Raw genomic sequence first — 14,531 nt, 5'->3', positions numbered from 1 at the left:
CAACCCTGAGATCAAGGGTCGCGGGTTCCACTGCCTGAGTAAGCCAAGAGCCCCAACAAAGAATAAATTTACTCCAAGACAATTCTTGTTTCCTTACCAAACCTAGTAACTACAGAACTCCTACAGTAACTGCAAACATCTATTTAGTGTGCTAGGCGTTGTTTCGAGTAATTTTGACGCAGTAACTCATGCATTCCTTCCCACAACCCTCTGATGTAGGTACAATGATTATCATCTCATCTTAAAGACTAAGAAGCACACACAGAGTGGCAAGGAAACTCCCCCAAAGCCACACCGCCAGAAAGCACACTGTGCCAGAGCCCACCTTTCATTCAATAAACAACCTCTCAGTAATATAATGAACTCTCCAAAAATAAGAACCCCCTGTATCTAGGACAGAAGTTCTCACACATTAGGAAATGTAAGAATCACCTGTGGTGCTTATTAAACATGCAGGTTCAAGGACACTCCCTTGGCAGTTCTGATTCAATATGCCGGGAAACACCTGACCTCCCCACCACTGCCCCAAGGTCATCCTAATAGAAAAGGCCACACTTGAGTACTGATCTAAACTCGGTATTTCCTATCCTGCCTCTTCCTGCTCAAACAGAGCCAAACTCAAGGGCTCTCAGTTTTCCTGTCCCAAGCAGAATAAGACTCAAAACTGCCTCCCTCTCCTGTAGAGTTCCACACACCGGCTTTGACTTCAAATGGTAATTCTAGTTCTTTCAAGGCATCTTTCTTTAAGGGCAAGTTTTCCAACTCAACAGCACCTGAAAAATAAAAATGACATCATGAAATGTTCACCCAACATATGCAGTAGGCACTTACTATATGCAAATCATTAAAAGTTAAAGGTGAAGTCTTACAGCTTAACCCAGCTATAAAAAGCCAGGAGTAACCCCACAATCAGCCTGTGTACACTAGCTTTACTAGTTTCCCGACCATCCCGTTCTGACAGCTGAAGCTCACCAGCAGGTGAAGGGTGTAGGCAAGGATCTTTCTCTATAATAAGGCAGACAGTAAATACTTTTAAGCTTTAGGCTATCTGTTGTATATTCTCTCTGGTTGTTTTGTGTTGTTGGGTTTTTACAAGCCTTTAAAAAAAAAAAATAAAAGCCATTCTCAGTTTGGATTTGACCAGCTAGCCAGTTTGCAGACCCCTGGTTTAGGCAAATATTCGCCATCTAAGTCACCTGGGAAGAAATGCAGGCTCCTAGACCCCCCTCAAGACACCTCTGGGATTGAAACACAGAAATTTGCCATTTTTAACAAGCTCTGGCAACCCACCCACTCCCCCAAAATGGGTATATTGCACGTAACATGAGAGCCCATGAGAATTAAATAAAGATGGTCACCAAAGGGAATTATACTCTCTTCTGGAAAGACTAGCTCCACATGTTCTCTGCATCTACGCTTGCAGGCCTAATTACCTGTTAGAAAGCAAAGAACAAACCACTGCTGAAGGTCCTTCTCAGACCCAGCTTTTATAGGACTGAAACCTAGAGGTACAAGATGTCCCTGAACAGCCGAAGCATAGTGGAGAGGGTGTGGCTGGATCTCTCCCTCTCCTCGCTGTGGAAGTCATGCGAACACACTGATATACCACTCCCCAATCTGCAGCAGGCACCGTGCTGGCCACTGGAAATACAAGAAGAGAAGGCAGGGTCCCCGTCCTAAGGGGCAGAGGAGACAGCCATCATTCTACAAAACTGTTTGCACCACCGAAGGCAATTTCTGAGAACAGGGAGTACAGACAACTGCCCAGCAACCATTAACTGGTACAGGAACTCAAAAGAAAGGCAAGCCAGCCAAAGACAAACCAATACAAGAAACAATTATTTTTTTCCTTTAAATGACTGTTCAAGATTTGTGGGTAACTGGCTTCTAAAGTATTCAGATCTAGCAGCTTGGCAGATGCTAAGCAAATGCAACCAGCTCACGTTGTAGACTTCTGCAGGAACATGTGTCCCCACATGGGTCCCCACATAGCTTAAGACTAACCAAAAGGAGAAGTTAATAACCCCAGAGAGCCCAGAAACAACTCTATTTCCACATTTGGGGAGCAATGATCATAAGTGGGGGGGGGGGACATGAAACATGTTCCTCAACAGTTGAAACTGACTTAAAAGGAGAAAGCACATAGTTTCTTCTTTTGAAGAGCATCATTTGCAATTTGAATCATTTGCCCTATTTTTCAATACCCAAATCTGTCACAAAGGCGGCTGGCACTGGGATTCCTTGGCTGCTGTACATCTTGGGCAAGTGGAAGGAATGGTAGGCAATACATGCCAGGAAAAATTAAAGCTGAAGTGCAGAGAGCAAAAGAAGTGGTCTAGGAAGGAGAAGACCCCAGGGAAACAATGAGAAGAGGGCAGCAGCCCCCAGCTGCCAAAACAAAGGAGTCGGGCAAAAACAGCAACAGCGCTCAGCAGTTCTGGAGGGAAGGCTCTCAGATTCCCCACCCATTCAAATATGCACCCACAACTGCCCTGCTGGGAAAGGTCCCTCCAGGGACCCACAGTAGGTACAGTGCTCTTCGTTCCTTTCCAGGCAGATGACGTGCAGGCTTATTCCTGGATGTCTTATCCACAAACTCCTCAGCTGAGCTGAGCAAGAAGTGGAGTCCCTAGAACCAGGGTAAATCTGGAGGCTGGTGGCTTTTTGGTCAGCACTGACAACTAACTCCCTTCCCGCGCCCCTGTGTCACTTAAAAAGCCAGCCTGAGGTGCAGAGTGGATAGGAACAAAACGGTGGGGGGACCTAAGCACTGGGCCCCATATATAAGATAGGCCCATTGCCCAAGGTTCAAAGTTCCTGGCGTGACACTGGCAGCTGCTACCTCCTGGCCCCAAACCATCCCAAACACGCCCTGCGAGTTTTCTGCCTCCTGCCTGTGCTCACAAGCCTCACTCTACCTGGAATGTGGTGACCCACCCCGGGCCGCCTGCCAGGATCCTGCGCCGCCACCTCCGGAATGGCCTTCCCAGCATCCTCCCAACAGGGTGAAGGACGGCCCCCCTTGGCACCCCGGCGCACCGCGCCTGCGTCTCTAGAGCAACAGCGTACGCTGCCTTGTACTGCCAACGAATTAACAGGTCTCCGAGGGCAGGGCCTACGGCGGTGGATGTCGGGCAACAGGAATAGCATTTAGGGAGATCCTACTGGAGCCAAGAGCTCCGTGTCCATCATCTTATTTGATCTTCACAACAATATGAAGAAATACCATTATCTTCTCCATTCTGAGGTGAGGGAAATCAGGCGCACAGGTAAGTCGTATGCTTAAATACCAGAGCTGGGGCATCTGGGTGGCTCGGTTAAGCATCTGCCTTCTGGGCTCCCGGCTCAGTGGGGAGCCTGCTTCTCACTCTCACTCTCCCTCTGCAGCTCCCCCTGCTTGTGCTCCCCCCCCCCCAATGTCAAATAAATAAATACAATCTTTTAAAAAAAAAAAACAGTGCAGAGCTGATAGTAAGGGGCAGCACTAGAGTTTGTGCCACGCCTCTGATCTCAGGCGGCAAGAGGGACAGGGGTGAAGAGGCTTCAGTAACTTGCTCATGGTTACGAGCAGCTGTTACGAGGGGTCTTCTACTGTCCCCCCTTTTTGTATTATCTGTAACACACACAGCCATACCCTAAGCAGGTGCTTAGTGGTGTCTGCTGAGAGATGGAACAAATAAAATCGTAGACATGTTCTCTCTCCTTCCACGACTCGTATGCTATTTTGCATTGTTAATCACTTTCCATATGTGCACCCAATCCAGCCCTGAAGTCCGGCCCAAGCCAATCACATGCTGACGATCATGACAACGGCGGATGATGGTAACTAACACTGACCCAGGCGCCCTCTACACCCCGAGCAGCTCTAAGCTCTCTGACCCGCATTAGCGTGTCTAGTCCTCAGAACCTTATGAGACAGTTAATATTCTCTCCTCCTACAGAAAGACGCTACAGAAAGAATTTGAGAATTTATGAAGGACTGGAGTAATTTACCCAAGTTCCTGATAAATGGAGGAAATGGGATTCAAAACCAGTCTGGCTGCACCTGGGCAGCTCAGTCAATTAAGCGTCTGACTCTTGATTTGGGCTCAGGTCGTGATCTCAGGGTCATGAGATCGAGCCCAAGTCAGGCTCTGCGCTGATTGTAGAGCCTGCTTAAGATTCTCTCTCTCTCCCTCTCCCTTTGCACACCCCCCACCCACCACTTTCTCTCTCTAAAAAAAACAAAAACAAAAAAAAAAAAAAACACACACACACAGACATAGCCTACTACAAAACTCATACTCTTGACCACTGTCTCCATCTCCTTGGCATCTCCCAAAGCATCTCGGACACTAAATATCTGCAGATGGATTGAAATAATATTCTTATTCCTATACAGTACCCTCTGCCTCCAAATATGCTTCAACTATAACTGCAATGCCACAACACTTTCCTAGCCAAGCATTGTGGGGTGATTTACATCCATAAGGAAGGGACACCACACTAATACCGGTTATGAAAGAAAAATTATTTTTCTATTCTGCACAGAGAATATTTTTTAAACAGGAAGCACAGAAAAGCACTTTGAAGCATCAGAGAGACACACACAGTTGCCATTACGAGAGATATCCTAAAACGGAGATCCGTTACTAGTACAGAATCCATGATACAGCAGATACCACAAATTTTATTCATTTCTTCGGCAAACATCCTCTTAACCATATTAGTCTTGAAAGAGCTATCTCTTTTATGAACAAGATTATGATTTGCAATTCTCTTTCTAGGCCCTGTTACCTGTCCTGTACAACCTAGTGAGCTCCACAGCATGTAGGAGAACTTCAGTAAATGACCAAAGAGATGACACTTGACACTACTCTTGTACTTTGAACACATCCTCTTCCCTGACAGATTGGTCACTCTCATCTTGCACTTAGCAGCTCCCTTCTAAGGACGGGACAAAAAGGTCAGGACAGAAGCCAGAGATGAAGAAAAAGCCTACTTCTGTCTCCAATGAAAGGAAGGGAGTGGGAGGGGCGACTGCAGAGCTCCCTATAGCCTATGGCTGCCACGATCCTTTCACTGCTTTAGGTGGGTCAGGAAAAATCTAGAAACAACACTTCTGACAAGTGAGCCACTGGCACCCTATTCTCAGACTCTCCCACGATCTGTGCCGCTGCCATCCCCACTAACCTGTCCTGGGCCACCTGCCAAAATCCATATCCCCAGGAAGGTGAGCTTTCTGCCGTACTTGAGATCTCCTTTCCACTTACTGTGATGCTACATGCTTGCAAACTCACTTTATCTCCTTTCTCCAGATTTGTTTGAGTGTCCCATTGTGAATAAAGAGAAATTTAAAAAAGAAGGGGGTAGAAAAAGCAGTTTTCCAAACCTCACACCAGTTTCCTGCACTGCATTAAACCATGTATAAGCATTTACCAAAGACAGGCCCATAAAGGCTAAAATCTCTCAAATGTTATTCTTTTGAAGACCCTATAGTAACATAGTTTAAAACTTTGACTAGATGTCTATTATAAACCAGCAGCAGGACAGAGACTTTAAATGTCATTCCATTTGCTGCATTTGAGTCTTACAGCAACTCTGGAGAGGTATACTACATGCTTTTTCTAAAGAAACTGAGACTCAGAATATCAATGGCTTGTTCACACGGCTAATAAGTAAAATAACAGGATTTGAAGCCAATGTCACTGTCATTACATCATGGCCACATCCATAAAGTTTCATAAAGCTAAAAAATTAGGGCAGCCCGAGTGGCTCAAGCGGTTTAGCCCCGCCTTTGGCCCAGGGCCTGATCCTGAAGACCCGGGATCGAGTCCCATGTCGGGCTCCTTGCATGGCGCCTGCTTCTCCCTCTGCCTGTGTCTCTGCTTCTCTTTCTCCTCTCTGTGTATTCTCAGAAATAAATAAATAAATAAATAAATAAATAAATAAATAAATAAATAAATAAATAAATAAATATCTTTTAAAAAATAAAGCTAAAAAATTAACTGCGATAAAGCACAATCAGCAGCAGTATAGTCTTTTTTTTTTTTAATATTTAATAGTTCCCTAAAAGCTACAGCAATACAACTACATACTTAAGTTACCCTGTAATAATAATCAGTGTCATGAGGGAGAACATACTTCCTTTTACACATATTTAGTACAAAGCCATCTGGGCATTATATTTTATTATTCTCAGTATAACAAAACAAATATTAAAAAAAAGAAAGAAAGAAAGAAAGAAAGAAAGAAAAAAATGTCATGTGCAGTGGCATACTTTACCAAAAAGAAATACGTGTACTTACCTTTCAGAAGCGCAACAGAGAGCTGGTCAGTGTTCAGGTTGTTGACGTATTTTCCCAGATAAGTATTGAGAACCCAGGCTACAAGACCTTCCAACATGACTATATCCTCAAGACAAGGTGTTTAAAAATCATGGATCATTCTTTATTTCTCTCTCTCATGGTCATAGAAGAATCTATGAAAGAAAAAGGAAAGAAAGGAAGTCAAGAGAAAAACCAGGTGATTTTCTAAGCTGATCTCCTACCCGACCTCCCCTATAGATGGACGAATGCAAAGCAGATTTAGAAAAGATGGGGTAAAGAGCACTGCAAGATGCCCCGTTAGCAGAGAATCGAACCAACACGTCTACATTCTGACACAGCTACAAGGAACAGTCATTTACAAATTTACCAAAAAATAACCTATAATTCCAAGCTGTCTATCTTTTTGATATAACGGATCATTAAACTGCCTGCCTTTAGTAATTCACCTTGGGACTAGACTGTCCTGCTCAGAGGTTCTCATCCAAGTAAAACTGGGCAATGTCTAGACACATTTTTTGGGGGTTGCTATTGGTATCTTGAAAATAGAGACCATGGAAACAGCTAAACATCCTACGATGCACAAGATAGCTCCCCCACAGCAAAGAGTCATCCAGCCCAAATGTCAACAGCGCTAAGGTTAAAAAAAACCCTGTCCAAAGACAGACAGGAAAAGGAAGAACCCTGTCCTAGATTAAGACAAAAACGCCCTAAGAGATTTCAATGAACTTCATAGTCTGCAATGATCCTCTTTAAGCCTTCCCTAATTCAGTTTTGCAAGTTTGTTTATCAAGAGCATTCCTAAAGTAACATAAGTGAGAGGGAGGAGGCAGTGGTTTATCACTGTTCTTAAATGTTCTGGAACTGCATCACAGGTACCCAGGCACCAGATGATGCTGATATAACGAACTATCTCACTAATACAAATACAAGAAATCCTCTGGTTCCAGCTACAGTACTTACAGTCAGTACGACATTACTACAACCTAGGAGAAAACTGTGTGTGTTAGCATCGCAAAAAATACACTGATTACTTTTACTACTACAAAAAGTTAACACGAGGGAACTTGAGACACAAAAGTTTAAATGAGTTCTGAAATCGCTTGGCTAGCGTGTAGATCCCAATTAGAACGGTGAGTTCCAAGTCCTGCTCGGAGCCAAGCACCTCAGACACCAGCCCACCAAGCTGGACACTCCAAATTTGCTCTGGCACGCGTCCCACTTGGAACCAGCGCTTTCAGGATCCTTTCCAGGCCCTGGGCTTGGGCTGCCCCAAGCCCAGGGATTCATGTGTGTGCCAGAAGACACACGTATCCCAAATGATACCTCCTCACAAAGACCCAAAACACAAGGCCCTGGAAGAGTCTTAGATCCTTTTTTTTTTTTTTAATTTTATTTATTTATTCATGAGAGACACAGAGAGAGAGACAAAGAGAGACGCAGGCAGAGGGAGAAGCAGGTGCCAAGCAGGGAGCCCGACGTGGGACTCCATCCCAGGACCCCGGGGTCACGCCCTGGGCCAAGGGCAGTCGCTCAAGCACCGGGGCCAACATGACTGTAGGTGCCCCAACCCTGTAAGCGTCAGCTGGACCTCCAGGAAAGGCCGACTTGTATTTGTCAACAGTGTCTTGCACTTGCAGCAAGATTTTCATTCCGCCGTCGGGGACAGTGAAAAGAAAAAGGTAAATAAACAGCATTTGATGAAACACTCATTTCTTTCCAAACATCTTCTTGAGCCTTATTTTGTGTAAAACAAAGCATGTGCTAGAGATCATTGGACACATTTGTTCAGAGGAGAGATGACAAGAACAAATTCTTAAATAAATAAATAAATAAATAAACAAACAAATAAATAAATAAATAAATAAGATGGAGGGGATCCCTGGGGGGCTCAGCGGTTTGGCGCCTGCCTTTGGCCCAGGGCGTGACCCCGGGGTCCCGGGATCGAGTCCCGCGTCGGGCTCCCCGCATGGAGCCTGCTTCTCCCTCTGCCTGTGTCTCTGCCTCTGTGTCTCTCATGAATAAATAAGTGAATAAATCTTAAAAAAAAAAAAAAAAAAAGATGTGTTTAGCGGCCTGGTAAGAGACATTTGTGTCCGGTGAGCACCGGCCCCGAGCGCCCCCGCTACCGCCGCCGGCGTCGCCCCGAGCGCGGTCCCGGCCCCGAGGGTGGGGGTCCCGGGCCCCCGAGGCTGTAGCAGCGCAGCGAGGCGAGCGGATCCCCCGGGGCTGCGGGGTCGGGAAGGGCCCCAGCCCGGTGAGGCGGGCCGCCAAGCGCTCCGGGGCCTCCCCCGACCCCCGACCCCCGACCCCTGACCCCGGGCCGCAGTGGGGGGGCCGACAGAGGCCCCGGGAGGCGCAGCTCCGCGGGCCCGAGCGCGCGGGGAGCCGGGGCGGGGTCGGGGGTCGGGGGTCAGAGGGCGCGGGGGGTCGCGGCCCTCGGGCCGCCGGGAACCGAGCCCCGCCTCGCAGGTGGAGGCCGGAGGGCGCGGCGCCGGGTCCCGCCCCGGGGAGGGCTTCGGCCCGGCCGTGACCCCGGGGCGCGGGGACGGGCGGCTGGAGGCCCGAGGTCGCCGCCCCCGAGCGCGGCCCCCGAGCCGGCGGGCGCTGAGGACCCTCGAGGGGCGGCCCGGCGCCCGTGCGGGGCTCGCGGGGTCGCGGCTGAGCCCTCGCACCCCGGGGCCGGGGCCGTGCGGGGCCGGGGGCCGACAGGCCGGCGGGGCCCGAGGAGCTGGGCGGCGGGAGGCGGCACCGGGTCCCGGGTCCCGGGCGCGCTCCCGCGGCGGGGCCGACACACAGCGGGCGCTCGGCCGCCCCCCGCCCCCGCCCCCGCCGCCCCGCACCCCCCGCCGCCCCCGCCCCGTACCTGCCGCCGTCCCGGCCGAGCCCGGCCCTGCGCGGCGCTGCCCCTCCCGGCTCCTCAATGGCGCTGGCCCGCGGCGTCCGGCCCGCCCAGACCCGACCAATCGAGCGGCCGACGCGCCGGCGCCTGCCCAGCCGAGCGCCGAGTCGTCGAGGAGGCGCCCCCTGCCGCCCGCAGCCGCTCGCCGAGGCTCCGCGGGAGCCGGACCCCGGGCGGCGGGGGTGAGACGGGGGGGCGGGAGGGGGAGCCGGGGGCGGGGCAGTGGGGGGCCGGGGGCCGGGGCGGGGGGAGACCGGGGGAGGGAGACTTGGGTGGGGGGCGGGAGGGGGGAGACGGAGGGGCCGGGAGAGCCTAGCTGGGGGGGGGGAGAGGGAAGGGGGAGACGGGGCTGGAGGGGGAGACGGGGGGGGGGGCCCGGGAGAGCCTAGCTGGGGGGGAGGGGAGAGTGGGAGACGGGGGCGGGGGACGGAGGGAGGGGCGGGGGGGAGGAGGGAGACAGGGGCGGGGGAGCGTGCTGGGGGGTGGAGGGGGGGCGCAGGGAGCCCGGGGAGGGGGCAGGGGGCCGAGGCCGGCCGGGGAGCAGGCGCCGGAATCCGCGGGGGTCGGCGCCCAGGGCTCGGCTACAACTCCTGAGCCCGAGCCACTTCCTCGCTTAAAGCAGCTCCGCCTTACACCTGAATTAAACCTTGGAGAGCCGACCCCCAGGCTCCCGCCGCGCTGGTCCGTTCCCGCGTCTGCCAGTCCTCCTCGGGCCCCCGCACCCCAATCTTCCTCGGGCCCCCCGCCCCCCAGTGCCCCCCCGGGCCCCCGCACCCCGCCCCCCAGCCCTCCTCCCGCCCCCCGCCCCCAGCCCTCCTCCCGCCCCCGCGCCCCCATCCTCCTCGGGCCCCGCCCCCATCCTCCTCGGGCCCCGCCCCCATCCTCCTCGGGCCCCGCCCCCAGTCCTCCTCCCGCCCCGCCCCCAGTCCTCCTCCGGGCCCCTGCACCCCCCAATCCCTCGGTTCCGCCCAGGACCCCGTCCGTCCCCCAGTCTCTCTCCTTAGGATGCCTTCCCCCCACATCTGTTGTCCAAGCCACACAGACAAGCCACATCGTAGTTTTTAATTTACTACTTTGTACATTTTTTAAAAGAAAAAAAGGGAAAATCATGTATTTCACATAATTCAGTATGTCCAGAATATGACCATATCAACCTGGAAGCCGACAGGAAAAAAAAAAAAAAAGAAAGAAAGAAACCATGCGGTATTTTAGGGGGATTTTTTATAGTAAGTTTTTGGAATTTAGCGTGCCCTTTACACGTGCGGCACTTCTCCATACAAACCAGCCACAGCTGAAGGGCTCCCAGCCTTCCTCCAGCGGCTGCAGGCTGCGGGGGGGGGGGGGGGGGGCCCCTCACATGGTCCTATAGCTGGATGGTCCTATAGCCAGAGGGTCCTACAGCCGCATTCCACCTCCCAGAGCATTTCCCGGCTCTTACCTAAGGTTCCCTTCAACCATCACCCTGTTGTATTTCCTCATATACAGGACTTAATGGCACTTGAAATTATCTTGTTCCTACTCATCATCACCTTTCTGCACCCTGAAAGCACTGATTTTCCCTTCCACGAATGCCCCTCTAGCAGCGAGCCATTGCCTCGCACAGAAAAGGCCCGGTTAAAGGTGCTGTAGGTGAACGAAGGAATAAATGGACAAATGAACCCGTCATCTTGCATCAGCCCCACAAGGACAGGAAGACCTCAGCTCATAAAAGTCAGAAGATGCAGGAGGCCTAAGGGCAAGGTTGCAGTAGGGTATTAACCATCATAATTATCAACCCTCATAATGCTGAGCTAACGAAGGCGACTGCGGGCTGAACGTTCCTGGCGAGGCCTGAGCTCCTCAGGGGTGGGAACAGCCTATCAGAATCTCAACGCTGGGTCCCCTCGGGGGATGAGGTTTGGGTGTGAAACCTCAGACTCTGCAGATGGGAGGCAGAAGGGAAGCAGCCCATTAGAGCCGAAGGATCTGAGTCCAGATCTTCTAGCACAGGAACCCTCGGCTGTAGCTGGGGAGTTTATTAAAAATGCAGATGCCAGGGGGTCCCTGGGTAGGTCAGCGGTTTGGCGCCTGCCTTTGGCCCAGGGCGCAATCCTGGAGACCCAGGATTGATACCCACGTCGGGCTCCCGGTGCATGGAGCCTGCTTCTCCCTCTGCCTGTGTCTCTGCCTCTCTCTCTCTCTCTCTCTCTCTCTGTAGCTATCATAAATAAATTTAAAAAATAAAAAAATAAAAAAATAAAAAATAAATAAATAAAAAATGCAGATGCCAGGGGGTCCCTGGGTAGGTCAGCGGTTTGGCGCCTGCCTTTGGCCCAGGGCGTGATCCCGGGTCCTGGGATTGAGTCCCACATCGGGCTCCCGGCATGGAGCCTGCCTCTCCCTCTGCCTGTGTCTTTGCATCTCTCTCTATATATATCTATCTTGAATAAATAATAAATAAAATCTTAAAAAAAATGCAGATGCCAGGACACCATTCAATCAACTAGTACTACTGAAAAGTCTTTGGGCCCTCACTTTGGAATCCCTCGGAAGGCACACGGACCAGACAGCCATCCTCCTACTAAATATCTACCCGAGAGAAATGGAATCACATGTGTCTGCAAAGACGTACAGGAATGCAGCTTTATTCATAGCAGTCAAAAACTTTAAAGGTTTTTTTGTTGTTGTTGTTTAATTAGAGAGAGAGAGGGCATGAGCAGGGGGAAGGGGAGAGGGATAAGCAGGCTCCTCACTGAGTTGGGAGCCCGATTCAGGATTCAGTCCCAGGATTGAGCCTCGGTAGATGCAGCGGTCACAGCATGGGAGCATCTACCGGCCACAGACACCCCACTGGTGAGGGGCACACGAGGTGGGGGATGTCCCTTAATCGCCACCCACGCTGGACCCTTAGATGCACCTTGGCCCACAAGGGGCAAGTTTTCTGGGACAGGCTAGATTTGAGGGGCCTCCTCAGGACTCCCTCCATCAGGCCCTTTCTCACCTGGCCTAGTGTGCATCAGCCCCCAGAATCCTCTAGACCAGAGAGGACTGGACACTACAGAAATGTTTCCTTTGGCCCACACCTTGCTGTAACAGAATTAGAATTACAACATTTAAAAGGCTGGAGATTGGGGCACCTGGGTGACTCGGTCAGTTGGGTGTCGGACTCTTGATTTTGCCTCAGCTCATTTTCTAGGGGGGTTGGATCAAGCCACACATGGGCTCTAAGTGGGAGTTAAGGGAGTCTGCTTGAGATCCTCTCTCCCTCTCCCTCTCTTCCCTGCTTGCACTCCCTCCAAAATAAATTGTTAAAATCTTTTTAAAAGCTGGAGATAATACGTGAGAATCTGTATTTGGGGCCTTTCTAGAAAAATTGGAAGATTTGGTGACAGTGGAACCCCCCCCATACTTCCTATGCCTACATTCATTCACTCATTCACCGTTTATTGAGCACCTACTATGAGCCTGGCACTATTCTATGTACTTGGTGCCACATGACTGAGCAAAATAGCAAAGCCCTGCCTCACTGGAGCTTACGTTCTAGCAAGAGGAGCAGACAGTAAGCAATAAATGTAACAGAGATGTAAATTATAAGATATCATAACAAGTGATAAGGGCTTTAAGAGTCCCAGAGGGGAGGTAGAGATCTCAGGGGTAGGGGGAGGTGTTGCAATTTTTTTTCTTTTTAGAGAGAAAGCACAGGAGGAGGCAGGGGGAGGGACAGAGGGGAGGGAGAGAGAATCTATGCCCAGTGCAGAGGCTGCTCAATCTCATTACCCCAAGGTCACAACCAGAGCTGAAATCCAGTCAGATGCTCAACCAGCTGAGCCACTCAGGCCCCCCAGGAAGGGTGGGGGGGCGGGGTTGCAATTGTAATCACAAACTCATTTCATCAAATTGTGAAGGCATTTAACTCTCTGATAGGAATATAGTGCGAGAATCACATGCGTAATTCCAAATGTTCTAGTATCCACCTTAGCGTGAAAAGAAACAGGTAAAGTTAATGTTAATATTTTATCTAGGTGACATTGCGAAATGTTATGTCAATATGCCATCAATGCAAAAATGATTGATGAGATATTTTATATCTGTTTTGTGCTGGGTCTTCAAAATCCGCATCCTGCCTCGGGTAGCACTGGCTGCGCTCGGTGCGAGGGCCCCTGGTGCAGGCCCAGAGCCCCCCCGTGAGCACACGGTCAGCCCTGTGGAAGGAGACAGCGCCACAGCTCGGACAGCTCAGGACAGCTGGGGACAGCTCAGACGCCCACCCTCTCGGCTTACAGGTGCAAGGTCTGAGCTCCAGATGGGACGCGGAGGTTCAGGTCCACACTGCGGGTTCCTGGAAAGCTGGAACACAGTCCCCAGCTCCCTGTTAGCTTTGCCCCCGGGGAAGCCTCTCAGCTCTGCCGCAGAGGGGTCCAGGGAGGGAGGGAGAAAGGGGGGAGGGAGAGGGAGGGAGAGGGAGGGAGGGGAAAGGAGTGGGAAGGGAGGAAGAGTGGAGGAGGTAGGGAGGGGGAAAGGGAGGGAGGAGGAGGGAGGGGGGAGGGGAGAGAGTGCTTGCCCTTTAACCCCGGACTGCGTGGCTCTGTCGTGCAGGTCTAAGGAGCTGGTTATCGGGAGGCTCCCGCGGGCAGGCTGCCCTCTAAGTCTCTAAGCTGGACTTAGAGAAGTACCACGCCTCAGGCCCTGCCCCGCGCCCTCCTCTGCCCGGCAGGGTGGTGGGTACCTCGCCTATCTCCTCGGGCAATAATGGAGAGGAAATATAGAAGCTCAAGGGGCATCCGAGCGGCTCTCCCCTCCCGGCTCCCTGCTCTGGATGGAGAGGGCGGAGGCAGGGCCGCGGGCAAGAGGTCCAGGGAATCACCCAGAAGGAAGAGGGCAACGCCCAGGCGGCCACCCTGATGGGGGGGGGGGGGTGTTGGCTTGGCGAATTCAAGGCCAGCCAGGCTCCCCACCCCCCGCCCCCCACCCTTCTCCTGAAGTCTCTCTGCCTGCAACCTCCTCCCCACTTTTCGTTCTGGAAAGGGCTCCAGTCTCAGAAACAGGTCTAGGGTCAAGTCCAGCACTGGCCCCCCAGGCTGTGCCCCGGGTCCCCCTGTACTCCTGGAGCTGCCCCGCACCCCACACTGCCCTGAGCACCCGCGATGGGCCTCGTAGGTGCCACCGGATGGAGCTTCACTCCCACTGCCTGTGAACAAGCAGATCTGCAGAGACCCCCCTTCACCCCAAAACAGGCTGATGACAGCGAGTGGCAGGGCGCAGTCAGAGGGCGCAGTCAGAGGCCGGCAGGAGGTGCTGGGCCTGACGGAGGGCAGAGGGCCGGGCTCTCAGTAAGCGCAGCGTGG

General features: G+C 51.9%; 1 protein-coding gene across 4 annotated transcripts in view; it reads right to left on the bottom strand.

Moving 5' to 3' along the window:
* The window catches only part of VPS13D (vacuolar protein sorting 13 homolog D), a 241,591-nt gene extending 232,324 nt beyond the window's left edge, over positions 1-9,267 (bottom strand). For all 4 annotated transcript variants that reach the window (XM_055331554.1, XM_055331555.1, XM_055331556.1 and 1 more), the window contains exons 1-3: positions 9,172-9,267; positions 6,288-6,460; positions 696-773 (exon numbers count right to left, since the gene is read on the bottom strand). In XM_055331554.1, the coding sequence (XP_055187529.1) occupies positions 696-773; positions 6,288-6,384 (175 nt within the window). In that variant the 5' untranslated portion in view covers positions 6,385-6,460; positions 9,172-9,267. The remainder of the gene's footprint in view (positions 1-695; positions 774-6,287; positions 6,461-9,171) is intronic.
* Between the last annotated feature and the right edge of the window lie 5,264 nt (positions 9,268-14,531).

This window comes from Nyctereutes procyonoides, unplaced genomic scaffold (genome assembly GCF_905146905.1).
Source record: "Nyctereutes procyonoides isolate TBG_1078 unplaced genomic scaffold, NYPRO_anot_genome, whole genome shotgun sequence".
NCBI lineage: Eukaryota > Metazoa > Chordata > Mammalia > Carnivora > Canidae > Nyctereutes > Nyctereutes procyonoides.
Note: the sequence above shows the minus strand (reverse complement) of the source record. Positions and strands in the feature narration are given on the sequence as shown.